This window comes from Tenrec ecaudatus, chromosome 6 (assembly GCF_050624435.1).
Source record: "Tenrec ecaudatus isolate mTenEca1 chromosome 6, mTenEca1.hap1, whole genome shotgun sequence".
Classification (NCBI taxonomy): Eukaryota; Metazoa; Chordata; class Mammalia; order Afrosoricida; family Tenrecidae; genus Tenrec; species Tenrec ecaudatus.
Window position 1 is genome coordinate 119,325,715 of NC_134535.1, and position 20,429 is coordinate 119,346,143.

The 20,429-nt window shown below is 46.6% G+C and overlaps 1 protein-coding gene across 1 annotated transcript in view; it reads left to right on the plus strand.

Annotated features, from left to right (window-relative positions):
- The window catches only part of HEBP1 (heme binding protein 1), a 33,531-nt gene extending 18,738 nt beyond the window's left edge, over positions 1–14,793 (plus strand). The window contains exon 4 of the mRNA XM_075553090.1: positions 14,336–14,793. Coding sequence (XP_075409205.1) covers positions 14,336–14,507 — 172 coding nt within the window. The 3' untranslated portion in view covers positions 14,508–14,793. The remainder of the gene's footprint in view (positions 1–14,335) is intronic.
- The last annotated feature ends 5,636 nt before the right edge of the window (positions 14,794–20,429 follow it).

Consider the following 20,429-nt stretch of genomic DNA (forward strand, 5'->3'; position numbering starts at 1 on the left):
CAAACAATTTTGCAGGGGTTTCACTCTGTGATGAAAACAATTTTGCATGTCCTCAGAGATGTGATAAAATTCAAGTGAGGTTGTTCCCTGTGGTTTGTGGTGAGGCGCTGAGCCCATTTAGACTCAGAGCGACCCTGTGCACAACAGAGCCAAGCAGTGCCCGGGCCTGGGCCAGCCCCACAGTCGTTATGAGGGAGGCTCTCTGTTGAGACCAGTCCTGGCGGTCTTTGTCTTTTTCACTGACCCTCGACGTTACCAAGCTTGAAGTCCTTTTCCAGGCACGTCTTTCCAGAAAAATGCCCTCCCTGCCGAGGGGCGTTCTGGCTGTACTTTTTCCAAGATGGGTGTGCTTGTTCTTTAAATATTCTTCACCCAAAACATAATTCAACTGCTTCCCTTCTTCTTTGGTCTTCTTCATTCATTGTACAACTTTCACATGCACAGTAGGCAATTAAAAATAGCATGGCATCGGGCAGGGCCATCTTAATCTTCAACATGACATCTTTACTCTTCAACACTTTAAAGAAGTTTTGGTGCAGCAGATTTGGCCCAGTGTAATAGGTCATTTGATGTCTTGACAGCTACTTCCAGGAGCATTGACCATGGATCTAAGCAACATGAGAACTTGATAACGTTTATCTTTTCTCTATTCATCATGATGTTGCCTGTTGGTCTACTTGTGAGGATCTGATGTTCTTTTTTTTTTTAACATTTTATTAGGGACTCATACAACTCTTATCACAATCCATACATATACATACATCAATTGTATAAAGCACATCCGTACATTCTTTGCCCTAATCATTTTCAAAGCATTTGCTCTCCACTTAAGCCCTTTGCATCAGGTCCTCTGTTTTTTCCCCCTCCCTCCCCGCTCCCTCCTCCCTCATGAGCCCTTGATAATTTATAGATTGTTATTTTGTCATATCTTGCCCTATCCGGAGTCTCCCTTCCCCCCCTTCTCTGCCATCCGTCTCCCAGGGAGGAGGTCACATGTAGATCCTTGTAATCAGTTCCCCTTTTCCAACCCACTCACCCTCTACTCTCCCAGTATCGCCCCTCCCACCCGTCCTGAAGGTATCATCCACCCTGGATTCCCTGTGCCTCCAGCTCCCATATGCACCAGTGTACAACCTCTGCCCTATCCAGTCCTGCAAGGTAGAATTCAGATCATAGTAGTAGGGGGGAGGAAGCATCCAGGATCTGGGGGAAAGCTGTGTTCTTCATCAGTACTACATCGCACCCTGAATAACTCATCTCCTCTCTTAAACCCCTCTGTGAGGGGATCTCCAGTGGCCGACAAATGGGCTTTGGGTCTCCACTCTGCACTTCCCCCTTCATTCACTAAGGTGTATATATATATATATATATATATATATATATATATATATATATTTGCATGATGCCTTATACCTGGTCCCTTTGGCACCTCGTGATTGTACAGGCTGGTGTGCTTCTTCCATGTGGGCTTTATTGCTTCTGAGCTAGATGGCCACTTGTTTGCCTTTAAGACCCCAGACACTATCTCTTTTGATAGCTGGGCACCATCAGCTTTCTTCGCCACATTTGCTTATGCACCGTTTGTCTTCGGCGATCATATCATGGAGGTGTGCAGCCAATGATATGATTTTTTGTTCTTTGATGCCTGATAACTGATCCCTTCAGGACCACATGATCACACAGGCTGGTGTGTTCTTCCATGTGGGCTTTGTTGCTTCTGAGCTAGATGGCCGCTTGTTTATCTTCAAGCCTTTAAGACCCCAGATACTATCTCTTTTGGTAGCCGGGCACCATCAGCTTTCTTCACCACATTTACTTGTTCACCTGCTTTGGCTTCAGCACTTGTGTCGGGAGGGTGAGCATCGTAGAGTGCCAATTTAATAAAAGAAAGTATTCATGCATTGAGGGAGTGCTTGAGTAGAGGCCCAAGGTCCTTCCGCCACCTTAAGGATCTGATGTTCTTTACCTTGAGTTATATTCATTTCAGAAGGCTGTAGTCCTTGGTCTCCATGAGCAAGTGCTTCAAGTTCTCTTGGCTTTCAGCAAGCAAGGTTGTGCCATTTGCATACCATAAATTGTTCATATGCTCTCCTCCAGCCCACCTGCCACACTCTTCTTGATACAGTCCAGGTGCTCAGATTATTTACTTAGCATGAAGATTGGATACATGGAGTGAAAGGATAGCACTCTGACACACACCTTTCCTGATTTTCAACCATGCAGTACTTCCTTGTTCTACCCATACTATTGGCCCTATACAGGCTCCACATGAGCACAATGAAATGTTTTGGAAATCCTATTCTTCTCAACATCATCCATAGTTTGTCATTATCTACGCAGTCAAATACCTTGGTATCGTCTATAAAACTCATGTAAAACTCTTTCTGGTATTCCCTGATTTTGGCTAAAATCCATCTAATATTAGGAATATCTCTTTTTCTCTTCTGAATACAACTTGGAATTTTGATAGCTCGTTTTCATTGCTGAATTATTTTCAGCAATATTTTATTTCCATGTGATAATAGTGATTATCTAATAATTTCTACATTCTGTTGGATCACCTTTCTTTGGAATGGGCACAGATATGGATTTCTTCCAGACTGTTGCCCAGGTACCTGTCTTCCCTTTTTTTCTCATAGACGAGTGAGTACTTCTAGTTCTTTATCAACTTGTTGACAGATATCAGTTGATATTCCATCAATTCCGGGAGCCTGTCTTTTGCCAATGCCTTCAGTGGAGCTCGATTTCTTCCTTCACCACTGGCTCTTCCTCATGTCGACCAGTTCTTTCTGGCACAGTGACTCTGTGTATTCCTTCCAACTTCTTTTAATGCTGCCTGCATCAGTCAATATTTTGCCCATAGAATGTAAATATTTTCCCCTTAGAATAATGTCAGAATAACCAGCCTCTGGCAATCATGGAGGTTCTGTAGGCGCAACTGTATGGCAAAAATATATAAAGATTGTAGTAAAGTCACAGAGAATAGGAGACATAGGAGAGAGAATAAAATAAAGGAGTCAGAAGCATTTTATGGTAGCATGTTCACCTCAACCCCTCATGCTGGTCCACGCGGAGGTGGGAGACAAGAGGAAGAGAGACCCTCTTTATTTCTAACCAAGGTCTATATATACTTAGCATGTGCAAGCCCCTGTGATTACAGCTAACCACATATGTCACAGGAAGGGGTTGCACCGTAGGCAATAGAGCAATGGAAGGGGGATGATCTAGGGGTGTGTATGCTATAAGAAGAGGAAGGATTAGGGGTACACATATGACAAGATGGGCGGATCCTAGAGTCAAGATGACAGCCTAACCTCCGTTGTCCTTGAGCTGGCTTGACCTCTTCTGAGCCCTCCTTCAGGAAAAGAAACCACTATCCTCATCAGCAGGGAGTGAGCCCACCAATGGTGGGACAGACAATAGGGTCTGATTGCTCTATATGGCTGAATGCCTTCAGGGAGAATACCTCTAAGCAGCAGAACTCACAATGTGCTGGAAAACAGCATGACAACCTGGGGAGAAACGGTTTTTTGTATCCACATAATCATGCAAGTCAAGGCTTGATTTATATTTCTTCAATTCAGTCAGCTTAAGATATGTGAGCATGTTCTTTCTAGTTGTCTTTCAAACTCCAGGTCATTGTGTACTTCATGGTAATACTTTACATTGTCTTCTGAGCTGCCCTTTGACGTTTCCATTAAGCTCTTTTACTTCATGACTTTTCCCGTTTGCTTTAGCTGCTCTACGTTCAAGAGTGAATTTCGGTGTCTCTTCTGCCATCCACGTTGATCTTTCCTTTCTTGGCTTTTCCCCTTTCTTTGCATATGATGTTCTTGATGTCATCCTTATCAGGGCTTCTGTCATTAGTGTTCAATGTGTCAATCTGTTCCTAGATCTTCTTAGAATTCAGGTGAGAAGTACTGAAGGTCATATTTTGACTCTCATGGATTGGTTTTAATTTGCTTCAACTTCAACCTGAACTTCCATATGAGCAACTGATGGTCTGTTCCATAGCCTGCTCCTGGCCTCATATTGGCTGATCATATTGAGTTCCCCATAGGTGTAGTTCACTTGATTTCTGGGAATTCTGTCTGGTGAAGTCCACGTGTATAGTCACTGGTTTATGTTGTTGAAAAGGGGCATGTTAGTCTGCGTACACAAGAGAAACAAATCCAGGGAGACTCACGTGTGTATAAGAAAGAGCTTTCTATACAAGAGCAATTGAATATTGAGAAAATACCCCAGCTCAGTCCAGATCAAGTCCATAAGTCCGGTATTAGCCCACATGTCTGATACCAATCTATAAAGTCCTCTTCAGACTCGCAAAATATATGCAATGAAGCTGAATGCAGGAAGATCACAGGCCAGTGGGTGGGAAGTCTTGTGGATCCAGTGGCATTGTAAGCATCTCAGCGCTGGCAGGGTTCTCTGTGTGGCTTCTCGAGCTCCGAGGCTATGGCTGCCTTCAGCCTGTCTCCATGTGTCTTGTCAGCTTCAATGTCTCCCAGGGAGTGAACAGGGAAAGAGAGAGTCTCCCACCATCAAGGAAGAATACAGGAGTTCCCAAAATCCTCAGAAGAAGGCCATGCCCACACAGCGACCTAATTGGCTATGACCTGATTGACAGCCTGGACCACCCCTTCACTCTTAATCCTCTCAAATTGACAAACAATTATAACTACCACAAGGGGTATTTGCAATGAAGAAGTCATTGGATTTGAAAAATTCAATCATGCAATCTCTATCTTTATTTCTTTTTTTTCTCTATCTTTATTTCTATCACCAAGACTATATCTTTTAACTACTGTCTCTTCTGATTTCCAACTTTCACATTCTAATCAACAATAATTATCAATGCATCTTGAGTCCATGCCCAATCAGTTTCAGACTGATAAAGCTGGTCGACTTTGTCAGTTTCTTCATGACTAGCATTAGTAGTCAGTGTGTAAATTTCAAGTCCAGTTGTATTGACTGAACTTCCTTGTGGAATATCATAATTAGGGTTCTCTATTTTTTCTCTAGGTTATAATATCCATTGCAAGGATTCCACTGATCTTGCAGGCAAAATTCACGAGACAAGGGTTTATTAAGGAAGTTTAACAAGTGGTAATGTTAGTGAGAAAGGCTCAGGTCGAGCTGTTCACGGGGACATGCTGCAAAGGTCTGTCCCACATGCTAAAAATGCCCAAAGGACATATCACTCTGCTATAAGCCTTATCCCCAAGGCATTCAACTTAAGCTCAGTAAGTCAGCAAGCCCATTCCTTGAATTAAATACCCAGAGATGCCCCCACCCCAGTTAGCCAAAGCCCAAAGGCATTTAGCTCCACTTCCTTGGGTCAGCAAGTCCAACTTTCCCAATTAAGTGCTCAGAGGCACCCCACTCCGTAAGCCAGCCTCCTGCACAAAAGCCCTCAGCCTTACTTGCTCTGGGGCTTGGGAAGCCCATCGCTCTGTTCCATGCTCTGGTTCCTGGTCCTGCTCCTCCTCCTCAGATGTTATAGCTGTCATCTGGATCCAGGAGGTTCCCTGCACAAGGATTCAGTGCAGAGGACAAGCTTCACTCCTGGCTCTTTCTGGGATTTCCCCTCCTGCTTCTCAGAGGGCTCGTTTTATGCACTGCAGGGTGGCACTCCAGAGACTTCTGCTCACAGTTACTCACTGGTGAATCTTATCAGTATCTTCCCTCACCTTCTCACCAGACCCGTGCAGGGAAAGGTCATTTGAGGGAGTTGGAGACTTTGGCTAGAACAGGCACATTAAATAATTCACTGCCCTAGCATCTTGTATGAGTATGAACATTATCCTATCACAGACAGCATTATACTTCAAAATAAATCTCAACATGTTCCTTTTGGTGTTGAATGCTACACCATTCCTCTTGCATTTGCCATTCCTGGATAGTCAACCACATTCGTGATTGTCTGGTTCAAAATGGCCAAGGTCAGCCCATTTCAGCTCACTAACGCCTAGGCTATTGATCTTTTGTGCCCCATTTTATTTCTGACAACTTCCAGTTTTCAAACTAGATCCATACTTACATTCCACGTTCTAATGATTAGTAGATGTTGCAGCTGTTTCTTCTCATTTTGAGTCATACCACATTGGCAAATGAAGACTTCAAAAGCTTTAGTCTATCCACATCTTTATGGTCTACTCTGCTGAGAGGAGGCAGCCCGTCCCCAGTCATATTTGAGTGCCTTCCAACTTGAGGGACGCTACCTGACAATAGCTCAGTGCATTCCTTCTATTGTCACTGGTTAAGCCCTCAGAAACGGACAGCCTCTTCCGTCTTTGTGATGACAAACTGGCCGACAAGTAGTGGAAAACTGCTCACTACGCATTAAATTATGAACACAAAGTAGCCCATGCTGCCTGGCTTATTGGGTAATCTGCCCAGGGAAAATATAATGAACAAATGTTCTATAGGTTGAATCCCAGCTCCTACTGTTGATTTGCAAGGTGATACCGGAGGTGATACCTGCTTCACTGAGATGTAGTTTCTTTATCTCTTAAGTGCTGAAAATAAAACATCCTTCACGAGGTATGCTTTAAGGAGCCCTGCTGAGCTTTAGGTTAAACATTTTCTTTTTCTTTAGTCTGTAACTTTTTATTGTGGGACTTTTCAAACTTTAACACAGTAGTCAATAAGGTAATGACCCATAGCTCTCCTTCAACATTGATCAACTTGAGGGCAAGCTTGTGTAATCTATACCTTCAGTGCTTCCAGCTCCAACTCTTCATGATTTAGAGGCAAATTTCAGGCAGGTGTTACTGCATTCCCAAATATTTAGTGTGTTTACGGACGACGTTAAAAATATAACCACAATTACTACTCCTAAACTATTAATAATTCGTAAATGTTATAAGATATCTAATGGTACTATTTTCCCCATTATCTCATATTTCATTTTGTTTGCTGCATTCTGGCTCCAATGGCTTCCATTCCAATTGGTTAATATGTCTTTCAAGGCTCTGTGAATCTGTAGCTTTCTTTACCGCCACCCTGTGTCATCTTCCTTCTTGCTTTTGCGTCTCTTTCGTCCAGAGGGTTCTCATACTTGGGACTTAGCTGACCATGTCCCAGTGGTAGTTTAACATATTCCTCTGTCCCCTGTGAAGATCCCTAGTAGTGTAGTGGTTACGCATTGAGCTGCTAACTACAAGGTCAGCAGTTTGAAACCACCAGCCTTCCCAAGGGAGAAAGATGACACTTTCTATTCCCGCAAAGAATTTACAGTCTCAGAAACTCACAAGGGCAGTTCTACCCTGTCCAATAGGGTCACGATGAGTCAAAATCAACTTGATGGCAGTGAGAATGTTTTCTCTGCCCCCTGGATTGCCTGAAAATTAATTGGAAGTAAAGATTTGGCTTCTGGCAGTTGGAACTAGAGGCTTAACCAGATTCAGATTTGCTTTTGTCGTTAGGAGCATCCTCGTTGAGGTATACTTCCGTCAGTGACTTTTGCTGCCTGGTCACTTGTGTTTGTGATGATAGTGCCTATATGGGTGATCATTGGCTAAATGCCCTGTTTCATTCACTGCCTTCAAATTGATGCGGGCCCATGCCAACCCTGTCGGACAGAGTAGAACTGTCCCTGTGAGTTTCTGAGACTGTTACTATGGGAGTAGAAAGCCCTGTCTCTCTCCCTCAGAGCAGCTGGTGGTTTCAAACTGCTGACCTTGCAGTTCCCGGACTAATGCATAACCACTATGCCACCAGAGCTCCTTGCTACATGGGGATTGTAAATGGCGATGTCCACTCCTTTTCCTTCTTCGTGTTTCAGCTGGAATGTTTCCATAAAGAGAGGCACCGTTTCGCCTGCTATTTGGCTTCCCTGAGATACAGGCCAGGTCCCTGCTCTATACTTCCTCCTGCTCCGGTTTAGAACAATGCCTCTGTTCATGCTCGCCCTCCCAAGGTAGTCTTCATTTCTGGTCTTTTAGTATCATTATAAAATTAAACACGGCTGATGAGCTTCCATCCCTGACAGTTATTATTCCTATTGATGCTCAAATGTGTCCTGTCTTTGGCCAGAAGCAGCCCTTTCACATTGATTTCTTAGTCTTTGGGGCACAAGTCTGGCAGTCTTGGGTGGCTTCCTAGCTTTCTGGTAATGACAAGATGCTTCAAGCACACATCTGGATAAGTCTTGTCCTGGAGTTGAAATTAGCCGTTTCTCTAAGGAACCATGGCTCTGGAAATGGTGTCTGGAGTGAGTGGTCCTATTAAGTCCGCTCTGTGGCTGTTTCCATGTAATTTTCTGAAATCTTACCACACGAGCACTCCTCATACAGTGTCTAGGCTGGCTCCATAAATGGTTTTTTGAACCAACATGCGAGTATGGTCCTAACTCGGGGTAATAGCCTCAAGTGGCCACTGGGTGTCTGCAGAGTCAAATGTGCGCGCATGGGCCCCGCAGAGACGGGGTTGTTTCTGATTCTGTTGAAGGTAGTGCCAACTCACATCCTCAGTGATCGCGTTAGATGACAAAACGAGTTCTAAAATGAGAGCTTGCATCCTCTGTTGGTCTCCCCTCTTTGAGGCCTTGTGAAGAGATGTCCACAAAGCAGGCCTAAGTACCAGTGCTTTGTAGATGCACAGAATGCTGGGGGAGGGACACCCCTTCCCTCCACCCATGCAAAACACCGTCAGAAAGTTTTCCTCGCTCACAAGAGTCTGGAGAGTGGCATTCTCTGCACACTGAGTCTAGTAGTCACCTTCCACACCATCGCCCGCCCTCTTGTTCTGTAAAGTCAGATTCAGCGACAGCTCAGCCACCTGCGCTCCTTTCCATGCCAGGTTCTCAGCAGAAATCTACCAAAGAAGACACAACCTTCGAGTTAGAATCAAAGCCCAAGCTCGCGAGAAAGCCCTCCGCGTCCCCTTGGGGGGAGGCCAACTTTGGGTCCCCAAATGTTTCACCAGGCTGCGGCGCCTAAGAAGGATGTGCCTTGTGGCGGCACTCACTGCCATCACAACAACACGCCCGCTCCATCTCTGCCCCGGCATCAGGGCACCTGCCCTGGCATCAGGGCACCGCTGTGGGCCCCACAGTCCCTTCCCTACCTCACAGCCCCCCTCCGTCCCATCCCAGCCTCTGCCTGTTGGAAACTCCCGGAGGATTTTGTTATCTCTGCTGTACCTCAGCTCCAAGAAGAGGCGCTCAATAAATAAGAGCAAATGCCACCTCCGCACGACCTTCCCTCCGATCCTAGTCCGGAGGCATCCTCCCCTCCCCCCTGCCCACAGAGCATCCTGTCTGTGCCTGGCACGCCCGCGCTAATGTCTGTATCTTCCTATCCTGCTCCCAGCGAGCCCTCACACGGTTCGGCAGTGGTGAAGCGCTTGGCTGGCAACCAAAAGCCGGCTGTTGGAACCGCCCCAGCAGCTCCGGGGCAGAGGCGACCAGCAACCTGCCCCAGGCAAGATGAGCCCGCTTGGTCGCTCGCCAGGGATCCTGACTTACAACACCCCTGCAGGACAGAGCACCACCACGGGGGGTGGGGGTGGGGGGGGTGGCCAAGACTTAAACCTGGCCTGAAGCACACTGCCACACGCAGCTTCCTCCCACGGAGCAGCTGGTGGGCCCATACCACTGACCCTCTGGTCAGCAGCCCACCCTTCGCCCCCTGTCCAAGATGATAGCCCAAGGGGCCAGTTGTTGGTGTCACATGGGGTCACTATGGAGGTGCCCAGTAACGGCAAGGGCAGGAGGAAAGACAAGATACCTTTATGTTCTCTGATATCCAGCGGGTGCTTTGGGCTTACTGGTGACAACTCCTTAAGCAGGGGCTTGGTCTAACCCAGGGGAATCCCATGTTCCTGGAAGCCTCTTTCCCTGTCTGTGGGAAGCCGTAAACTCCTACTCTTAGATTTCATTTGTCCAGTGCTGCCTGCAAACCAGACTCATTGGCCCCGTCAACAAACGTAGGTGGGCAGGCTCAACCATCCCAGGTTATCCTTTGCCCTCACTTCACGCCTGCACTCCCAGAAAGGTATCAGGTTATGATTTTTGCCTTCTCGAACCAAATTCCGCACCCCCCACCAGGCTTCCCACACTCTCCCAGGTCTTTTCCATCAGCTCCCTTTGTGTTTCTGGAATCCAGGGCACCAGCAGTTTGTTCCTCTGTTCCCGTGGCAACCAAATTCTCCACTCAAACACTGGTCTCTGATTTGGGGTGAGATAAATACAGGGCCCTGAAGCAGAGCTTCATTGAAGATGTAGTTTTATATTCTTATGGAAACACACACACACACACACACACACACACACACACACACACGCTATCAAGTTGCCTCCAACTCTCAGCAACCCTATAGGACAGCAGAACTGCCCCGGCGGGTTCCCAGATGGTAAATCTTTACGGGAGGAGACAGCCTCATCTTTTTCCCTTCAAAGAACTATATATGGGATGAAACTGACAAAAGCAAAGAAACATGGAGGACAGTGGATTCCTGTTAAGGGTGGAAGAATAATTCCAAAAAGGAGGTGGAGCATGCTTGCCTAACTTAAAAAGATTGTACTCAATGTAACAATGAACCTGTAAACATTGTTGAGTTTTGGTTTAGGTTTTGTTGTGTATATTTTCAACAACAACACAATAAGTAAATTTTTAAAATGTGGACTGGAACACAATACTCCCTGGTAGATTGCTGGAAGATAACCCCGACCCCCACGTTGGAAGGCCCTGTACAATAACCACATCAATGGACTCAAACTGCCGCAGCCGTGAATGGGCAGTGGTTTCAATCTGTTGTTCCCGAGCCTGCCAGGAGTCGGAGTGGACTCCATGGTAACAACTGACAGCAACAATTACAAGTTTCTGGTGACTCCCAAATTTCTGTCACTAGATCCCTTCTCTGGTCCCAGTTCTTTCCCACGTCGAAGGAGACGTTCACAGAGCCAGACACACATTTGAGTACCCAGTTCTTCTTATCCACAGGAGTGCTTTCCACAGAGGTACCCCAAATCATCAACACCCCCCTCTCCTGCTTATAATGTGATTCATCAGCTTATATTCCCTACTCTGCTTAGTGGGATCAGCTTCCACCCAGAGGCTTAACTAGAAGCCGTGGAGAACCTTCAGCCTTTCCATCTCCCTTCTTCCTTCCGCATCCACTCGCTTTTCCAAACTGCCGTTCTTCATCGGGTGCTTAGTGGTTCTAGGCCCCAGTGATTCCATTCCCTACCCCCCAGACTCCCCCCTGTCACTAGATGGATCTTTCTAAAACCCACCTTCATCAGATCAGCCCCTTCGTTCTGAAACTCTTCTTTGTCCATCTTTGCCTTGAGGATCAAGTTCAAACTCAGCATTGCATCCAAAACCCTTCTCAGTGGCTTCATTCAATCTACTCTTCTAGTGCCCGCTGCTGCCCCCCATGGTTTGTGTCTCGGAATTACCTGGAGGAAGGAAGGAATGATTGACTATGGGACATGTATGTCTACTTCTGAACTTAAAACCTTAACTCACAGATAGGTCTTACATGCTATCGTACTTAAGTCCTGCAGATAGGAATTTTATTGCTTATCCCGGCATTCCACATTTATCCAAGGGTCTAATACGTGGGAGGCAGTATGTGAAGTGCTCAGTCTACACAGTGGACAAAAGGTAACAAAGATCCTGACCTCACGGGGCCTATGTTCTACCAGGAGACATGGACCCCCAACAATGAGCATAGTAAACAAACCATGTTGTGGAATAGAAGGCGATAAATGCACCTTGAATACAAGAATGTAGAGCCAAGGAAGAGGCGTGGGAGTGAGGATAAGGAGTGGGGCGGTTTTCAGTTCGGGGTATTCAATAGGGTTTTGAGATGTTTAAATAGGGTTCAGCCCAACTGAGAAGGTGCAAGAGGTGCAAGTGGTTAACGTGCTTGGCTGCTAACTGGATTTGAAAGTTCAAGTTCACTTAGAGGCACCTTGGAAGAAAGACCTGGTCATGGACTCCTAAAGACGCAGATACGGACAACACTGTGGAGCACCGTGCTGCTCCGACACGCACGGGGTCACAGGAGCCAAGTCAATGTGACAGCAACTGGCTTGGGCTTTTTACCTGGTTCGTATAGCTTGAGGTCACCATTCCCTGGTCTTCTCCTTGGGAGTGGCTTGCTAAGTAACAACGATGGCTGTGAGTTAATTCTGTGATAAACTCTTGGCTAAGCCCTCTGTTTGCCCTCTTCTCCCGTAACCTTGACAGCAACCTTGGGAGGTTGATGCTATCCTCATCCCTGTCTACCAGACAGAGAACCCAAGGCTTGGAGGAATTGGCCCAAGACCCTGGCCTAGAAGATGGCAGAGCTAGGAGTTGAGCACATCCACTAGCCATGTGCTTCCTGGCGATGGATGAAGACACGCAAGGGCCAATGGGCTTTGGACGGTCACCAAACAAATAGTGTCAAAAACCAACACCGTTCATTTCCAGGGAAGACCATCCAGGATGGCAGCACCCAAAGAGGCTGCAGAAAGCACGCTTCCTTGTCCAATGTCTGATTCCCTTCCTGCAGGTGGCTTTCAACCCAAAGGCATTCTTCACAAGGGACTCCGGTGTCTGGAAGGCTTTTGCCTCCAGAAAAATCCTGCCTTCCTATTGCCCTTTATCTACTAATCCTGTTTCTCTGTTGGTCCAAAGTCAAGCTGGGGTTCAACTTCCCTCTCCTACTTTATGATATATATATATTTTTCTGATATGTATATTTGAACAACTCCACATTAGCCGCTGCTCCATCTGTGTTCTGTAGCTGTTGTCTAGGAGTGGGAATCACCAAGCCACTGAAATAGGAAAGCCTGGCTGTTTTCACAGCAGTCAGTTCACACTATAGTCAGAGTGCCGGGTGTTTACTGAGCATGACTAACCGCTTATAAAAAGCAACGCATGATTCAGAGAACTCCACCAAAAATAAGGCATTTGGCCTGATCTCGGCCTGGTACAAATGTAGACTTCTGAGTCACAGAGCTCATTCGACACAGGGATGCATTTGACTCTAATAAAGATTCTCGCACAGCCCAGATTTCAAAGAGGTATATTTAGAGCAGCCACAGAATGAATGGTGGCACGTAGGCAGATGACGTCAGAGAAAGAATCATAATCCGGCATGGCTTTATTGCTTGTCTGTCTCCACCTCTGCCACCAAGAGAACGGCCCGATTTAGGACAGGTCTCTTTGCTGCCTAGAAAAGGAGGCTTTCCTGATTCACGCGTGAGGAGGGATCCTTTGGAAGTGGCTTCTTGCTTGGGGACAGCTCTCCCAAGATTGCCCTGGTCCCCTGGTCCCGGACCTTGGGGAGCTCTTTCCTTGCTGGGACGTGCTCCCTCGGAGCTGCTGTGCCGTGGGGGGAGCCGAATAGCCTCCGACTCTTCTCTTCCAGGCTGGTTGGCTCTGCAGCTGCAGCCTCCCTCCCCTTTATCCCACCCGTCTGCCCGTGGCCAGCAAGCAAGGGAAGGAGCAGCTGGGAGGGAGGCAGGAGCTGGAGGAAAGGGCCACGGCAGGACCCAGACACCGTTGTGTTAGCACAGCCTACTGTTGGCGTCATCCAGGGGGACCTAGGAAGAACTGCCTGGCAATCTGGGTCTGAAAAATCAGCCATGCAAAACCCTGTGGAGTCTAGTTCCACTCTGACCCCAGGGGTCGCCATGAGTCAGAGCTGATTTGATGGCAATGGGTGGGGTCACATCTGGGAATTCTCAGGAAGGAGAGGGAAGGGCATGTTGATGGACGGCCCTGTTTCATGCCCTACCTCAGAGCCTTCCCATCCATTCCTGCATTTAAGGCTCAAAGCAACCTTAGAGATGGAAAAAGAGCTTCTCTCCTGTTCTACTGATGAGGAAACTGAGGCTCAGAAAGGTCAAGGATAGCTTAAGCCAAACCTCATCAACCAAGGGACTGGAGAATCCACAGCCTCCTCACCATACCTGTTGTAAGAAGGATGGTGTGTGAGTGCCCTTTTCCCCCCGCAGCCCCCACCCCACCCCCGTCTCCCATCTCTGGAAATCTATGTCTTTTCTTTCACAATATGCAAAGTGATCGTTTTACTCTTACATTATTTGGGATTTTATGATATAGTCTTTCTAAGTTGCCTTTTCAATGTTTTCCACGGTGTATCTTTTTCTTTCTTTCTTAATTTAAAGACATATTTATTAAATCTCTTAATAAATGACCAGGACAAGATAATTTCCGAGCTATATCAATCATCTGAGGGATAAGGGAGACAATTAGCCTGAGGTCATGATGGGCTGAGAGAAAGGGGACATGGGAGGTCAGAGAGAACTGTCCCAAAAACAAGGCTGGCAGCAGGTCGAGTCTTTCCTTAACCAGCCCCTTGCCTCTCTCCTCAGGCAATTTGGCGGTTACGCCAAGGAAGCCGACTACGTGGCTCATGCCACCCAGCTGCGCGCCGCCCTGGAGGGCACGGGCACCTGGCGGGACGACGTCTACTTCTGCGCTGGCTATGATCCCCCCATGAAGCCCTACGGGCGTCGCAACGAGGTCTGGCTGGTGAAGATGTGAGCAGCTCCCGAGCCCAGGCTCCCAGAGTCACTGCAGCCAACCGCAGCTACCAACTTGCCTCCCAAGGTGGTTTCCGCCCCTTGTCTGAAAGAAACGTGTCCCTGTGACTAAGGTGCTTTTCTCATACACAAGATTGGTTTAGGAAATTCTGTGGAGACCAGAAAAGCCCCGGCAGTGTTTTACCAGCTCTGCAGATTACTAAGAACTGACTTTTCTTAATTATAGAATTTGTCATTTTTTATAGAGGGAAAAATGTGGACGTGAACTTTCATCTGTGATTCTTGTAAGCACTGTCTAAAAGAAACTTGAAAATAAAGATCTTTGACTTACGATGCTGGGGTAAAACTTAAGTAGAATTCTTTCTAAGGTTCTGCCATCAGTCATACAGATCAGCCCACTGTGAGCGCTATCGCAGAATGCCCACCTTCCATGACGGAGAACCCGGAACCAAGCCCACTGCTGTCTAGGCGATCCCAATTCACAGCGATCTGAGAAGGCAGAGGCAAAACCAAACAAGAACATCAGCGAAGTCAATGCCATTCAATTGGTTCCGATGGGGCAGGGTAGAACTGCCCTTGTGGGTTTCCAGGACTGTAACCTGTAACTGCAGGGGTAGAAAGCCTCATCTTTCTCAACGGAAGCAGCTGGTGGATTTGAATTGCTGACCTTCTGGTTCGCAGTCCAACTTGTAACCACTACACCCCCAGGGTGCACCCCCAGGGTGCACTACACCCCCATACGCACAGTAGTGTATATGAATCTTCAGGGGATCAGACCACCTCATCTTTCTCCCAAGGAGTAACCGGTGGATTTGAACCACCACCCTTTTGGTGAACAGCCCAATGTGGAACTAAGCACCCAGGGCTCCTTGTGGGATCGCTAGGTTGAATTCCCAATCAATGTACCTTATGCTCAGCTACCACCCACCCATCCGCCAGGGCAGGCTTGCCTCTTGTTATTCAACAGAGCTTGTAGACTAAGTAAGACAGACCAAAAAGAAAGGCCTAACAATCTCTGTCTAAAGACCCACCTAATGAAAACACTTGGGATCTCAATGGTCTGATCTGAAACAATCATGAGGATGGCATGGGCCACTTTGTGCCATTGAATGGGGGAGTGACCATGAGGTCAAGGGATGGTGTTGACTGTGGCAGGAGCACTCGTGGGGCAGAGAAGCACTTAGCTAACTGAAAGTTCAGTGGGTCGAACCCACCCGGTGACTCCGCAGAAGAAATAGCTGGCAGCCGGCTTCCACAAAGAGGACCACTTTAGACCTCCTGAGAGACACTTCTTTTGGGTCATTGGGGGTAAGAATCCGCTTAATGGCAATGGGTTAGGTTTGGTTTTGACTGTTAGTAGGAATCATCTGTTTGAGTTCCAAACGCCTTCAGAATAGAAACCCAAAGATCCCATGGTAGGATACTATGCATCACAAGCCTGAAACCCTCTCAGTCTTAGGCATTTGCTATGACTCATCTGTAGTGAGTGCACAATGATAAGTCAAGGACAGAGCAGTCGGGACTTTGGTCCACAAAGGTTTCCAGCAGTCAAAGAAGCAAACTGCGGAGAAAGTCGTGTCACACTTTGGATACGCAGACATCCCTGGAGACACGGACAGATGGGCAGGAGAAGTCTTCAGAGTGAAGAGATAGCACTGGAAAAACCTGGGCTCCAGTCTCACTCACTGAGGAGTTCAGACGTGGAAGGAGTCAGTTCGGCCTATAGAGAAGGAAAGGGGACCCGAAGTCGTGTGTGGGAGAGTCTGAGCTAGAACAGCACCTGGAGAAGTTTGGAGGAGTGTGGACGCAGGGGCCCTGGGCCTTGTGAGCCCATGCAGAGGACAGCTGACTCCCCAGGGTCCCCAGAGCACCATTCAGTCAGCAGCCCAGCTTAGGACAGCACAGAAGGGTTTTCCTGAGAAGCCCATCTCAGCCCCCGCCCCAGCACATCTGACAGGTTATTAATAGAGCAGCAAGAGCGCTGTGGGGTGTTATTGATGCGAATGAGGGGGACCAGAGTAGAGACCCAAAGCCCATCCGTAGACAATTGGACACCCCCTTACAGAAGAGTCACAAGGAAGAGATGAGCCAGCCAGGGTGCAATATAGCACCAACGAGACATACAAGTTTCCCCTAGTTCTTTAATGCTTCGTACCGCCCCCCTATCATGACCCCAATTCTACCTTACAAATCCAGCTAGACTGGAGCATGTACACTGGTACAAATAAGAGCTCTAGAAACACAGAATCCGGAACAGATAACCTCGGGAACAGTAATGGGAGTAAGAATACCTTGAGGGTAGGGGGCAGGTGGGGGGAAATGGGAGAAACGATCACAAGGATCAATGTATAATGTGCCACCTCCCCACTGAGAGGGACAAACAATAGAAATGTGGGTGAAGGGAGATAGTGGATGGTGTAAGACATGAAAATAATCATTTGTAATTTATCAAGGGGCTCACGAGGGTGGGAGTGGGGGAGGGGATGGAAGAGGAGCTGATACCAAGGGCTCAAGTGAAAAGAAAATGTTTAGAAAATGATGATGGCAACATATGTACAAATGTGCTTGACACAATGGATGGATGTATGGATTGTGATAAGAGCTGTAAGAGCCCTCAATAAAAATGATTTATATTTTTTAAAAGAGAGCTCTGTGGTGGGCTCAGGAAGAAGGAAAATCCTCACTTGGAATCCTCACCAAGAAGAGTTCCTACTGCACATTAAGTGATCATTTCTAAAGAGAGGAACCAGAGTGGTGTAATCTCCTTCTCAGAGACAAGCTGTGACATTTCGGAAGATCTATGGAAAATCCTCCAGGTCCCTGCACTTACTCCCCTCACCCTGCAGACTCTGAAGGAGGTTCTCGCTCTGTCCCCACGCACACATGGCTGGCTGGGGAGGCTAGGGGGCTCCCGATACTCACACTGAACTCAGGGCCGAGGCAGGAGTGTAGCCACAGAGACACCCATGGGCCTTACATCATGCCAAGGGGGTTGTGTTCATCCTAGGGAAAATGGAAAATACATGAGAGGCTTTGAGCAGGTGCACAACAGACACCATATTTTAGGGAGACCCAGATGTGGACAATGGACTGGGAGAGGATATGACTGGAGGCAGGGCGACCAGTTAGCGCCCTCTAAAGACGATGGTGGTGAACTAGGATCCAGGCCATAGGGGCAGAGCAAAGCTGACAGTAAGAAGGAGAGAGGACAAGCAGGACAGGGTGGGGAGCAGGTGCCTGAGCTGAGGGAGAAAGGGGCAGGACAGTGCCTGGGATTTGAGCAAGTGAGTGGATGGGGCCAGCACTCGCTGAGGCAGGAAGCACAGGTGAGAAGCCGGTAGATTGGGAGGCAGGGCCCCAAAGGGGGTGGTTCAAACTGTAACACATCCAAAAAGAAGCTACCTAGTGGGCAGTGGAATGCGTGCTCTGCTGCTGAATAAATACAGGACCATAATCTGGAGGCTGGAGCTCTGCAGGCATAGTGGCCATGTGTCCACAGTGGTGGGATTCAGCTGGCTCACACCAGTTACGCAGAACTGACACCTAATTTTTTGAGCCATCAACATGGAAATCACAAATCTACATTCCTTACTCTCTTTTTTAACCTTTTAATCATTTTATTGGGGGCTCCTACAGCTCTTACCACAACCCATACATCCATCCATTGTGTCAAGCACATTTGTACATTTGTTGCCATCATCAGTCTCAAAACATTTGCTTTCCACTTGAGCCCTATGTATCAAATCCCCATTTTCCCTCCCTCCCCCATGAGCCCTTGATCATTTATAAATTTTTTTTTCATGTCTTACACTGACCCATTCCCCCCTTCACCCACTTTTCTGTTGTCATCCCCCTGGGAGGGGGTTATACGTAGATCATTGTAATTGGCTCCCCCTTTTTCCCCCATCTTCTTCCTACCTTCCTTGTATCACTACAGTCAGTATTGGTCCTAAAGGGTTTATCTATCTAGATTCCCTGTGTTTCCAGCTCTTATTTGTACCTGCATCTATCCTCAGGTCTAGCTGGATTTGTAAGGTAGAATTGGGATCATGATAGTGGGGGAAGGAAGCATTAAAGAACTAGAGGAAAGTTGTATGTTTCATCATTGCTACACTGCACCCTGAGTGACTCATCTCCTCCCCACCAACCTTTTGTAAGGGATGTCCACTTGCCTACAGATGGGCTTTGGGTCCCCACTCCACACTCCCCCTCATTCACAATGATATGATTTTTTGTTCTTTGATGCCTGATACCTGATCCCTTCACCTCGTGATCACACAGGCTGGTGTGCTTCTTCCATGTGGACTTTGTTGCTTCTCAGCTAGATGGCTGTTTGTTTCTCTTCAAGCCATTAAGACCCCAGACGCTATATATTTTGATAGCCGGGCACCATCAGCTTTCTTTACCACATTTGCACATGCGCCCATTTTGTCTTCAGTGATCATGTCAGGAAGCTGAGCATCCTGGAATGCCAGGTTATTAGAATAAAGTGTTCTTGTGTTGAAGGAGTACTTCAGTAGAGGCCCAATGTCTGTCTGCTACCCTAATACTTGGCATATAAATATATGTACATAGATCTATTTCCCTATTGTTACATATATTTACATATGTACATGCCTGTATTTAGACCTCTATAAATGCCCCTTGTCTCCTAATTATTTCATCTATTTCCTTTTACTTTCCTCCTGTCCCACTATCATGTTTGGCCTTCATTTTGGTTTCAGTAATTCCTCTCAGTTACATTGCCCTTGATCAAGCCCTACCAGGCCTTGTTTCCTTGTCCCTGGGTTTGTTAACAACCACTTTCTTTCCCACACCTTACCCTCTTTGCTTTGCTCCCCTTGCTGCTCTGTTGCACACCCTTAACATTTTGCCCCAGTGTGGTGGGGTTAGATCGGGCACAATTCCCACACTGTGTCTCAGTGTTGTCCTTATAGCACTGTGGGTCAGTGAGGGATGTCGAGTCTCGTGGTGGGGCCGGCCCTATGGCCCTCTCTGCATTGGCTGCTCTGACAGGAATATGGTCTTCGGGGATTGGTGAATTCCTTACTCTTCCTATAATGTTCATCTAAGCAACAGCACATTCCAAATGCCCATGGTAATGCCATTCCATGTGTAGGTATAAAAATTAGATGAAACTAAAAAATTGTATGAAATTTTGCTTAATATTTATTTATTCATTTCATAAAACTCGTTATACTTTTGATGAATTGCTACATTTTTAGTCTTTTGCATTTGTTACCTCAGTAAACAAACATACCATCAAGAGAAAAAGTGCCAGAGGCTGACACGCTGTCATTCGTTTCAGCTTTGTGTTATGCTGCAAATTCCCACGAGATATTATGAGTGAATCATGTAATTCCTGAAAATGTTCAAAGAGAAAAAATTATTGTCAGAATAATTGCTGTAAGTTCAGCAGAAGAGGAAAAGGGGTTTTCAAAGATAAAAACACCTGATATGCAGGATGTGTTTTCATTGTCATAAATTGAACATAACGAAAGCATAGTGATTAATCACAAAAGCAATATATAATTATATATTATGAAATATTTATTTCTAATGACAAATGAAATTTTATCTTGAAGCATAGTGTAGCATGGGTAACAGTCTTAATATAATAACAGTAAACTACATTGCTACATTTTGTGACACAAAGGTTGAGATAGCTTCTTTCTCACCAGATCAGAAATTCTCAGGGCAGTCTTTGAAGGAGTTCAATGAAGATCATCTTCCACAATAAGTCTACTTCTGTGTTTTGACTTGATAACCAACAAGCTGGAAAACCGTGTTTCACAAAGATATGTTGTTGGAAATGGAAGAAGAAGGCACAATCCAGTCTCAGACAGAACAGAAGATGACTGCAAACACTTGATCCAGAATTTTGTAACTGGCATTGTAGAAAAATCAGTTCTCGCTGCATCAC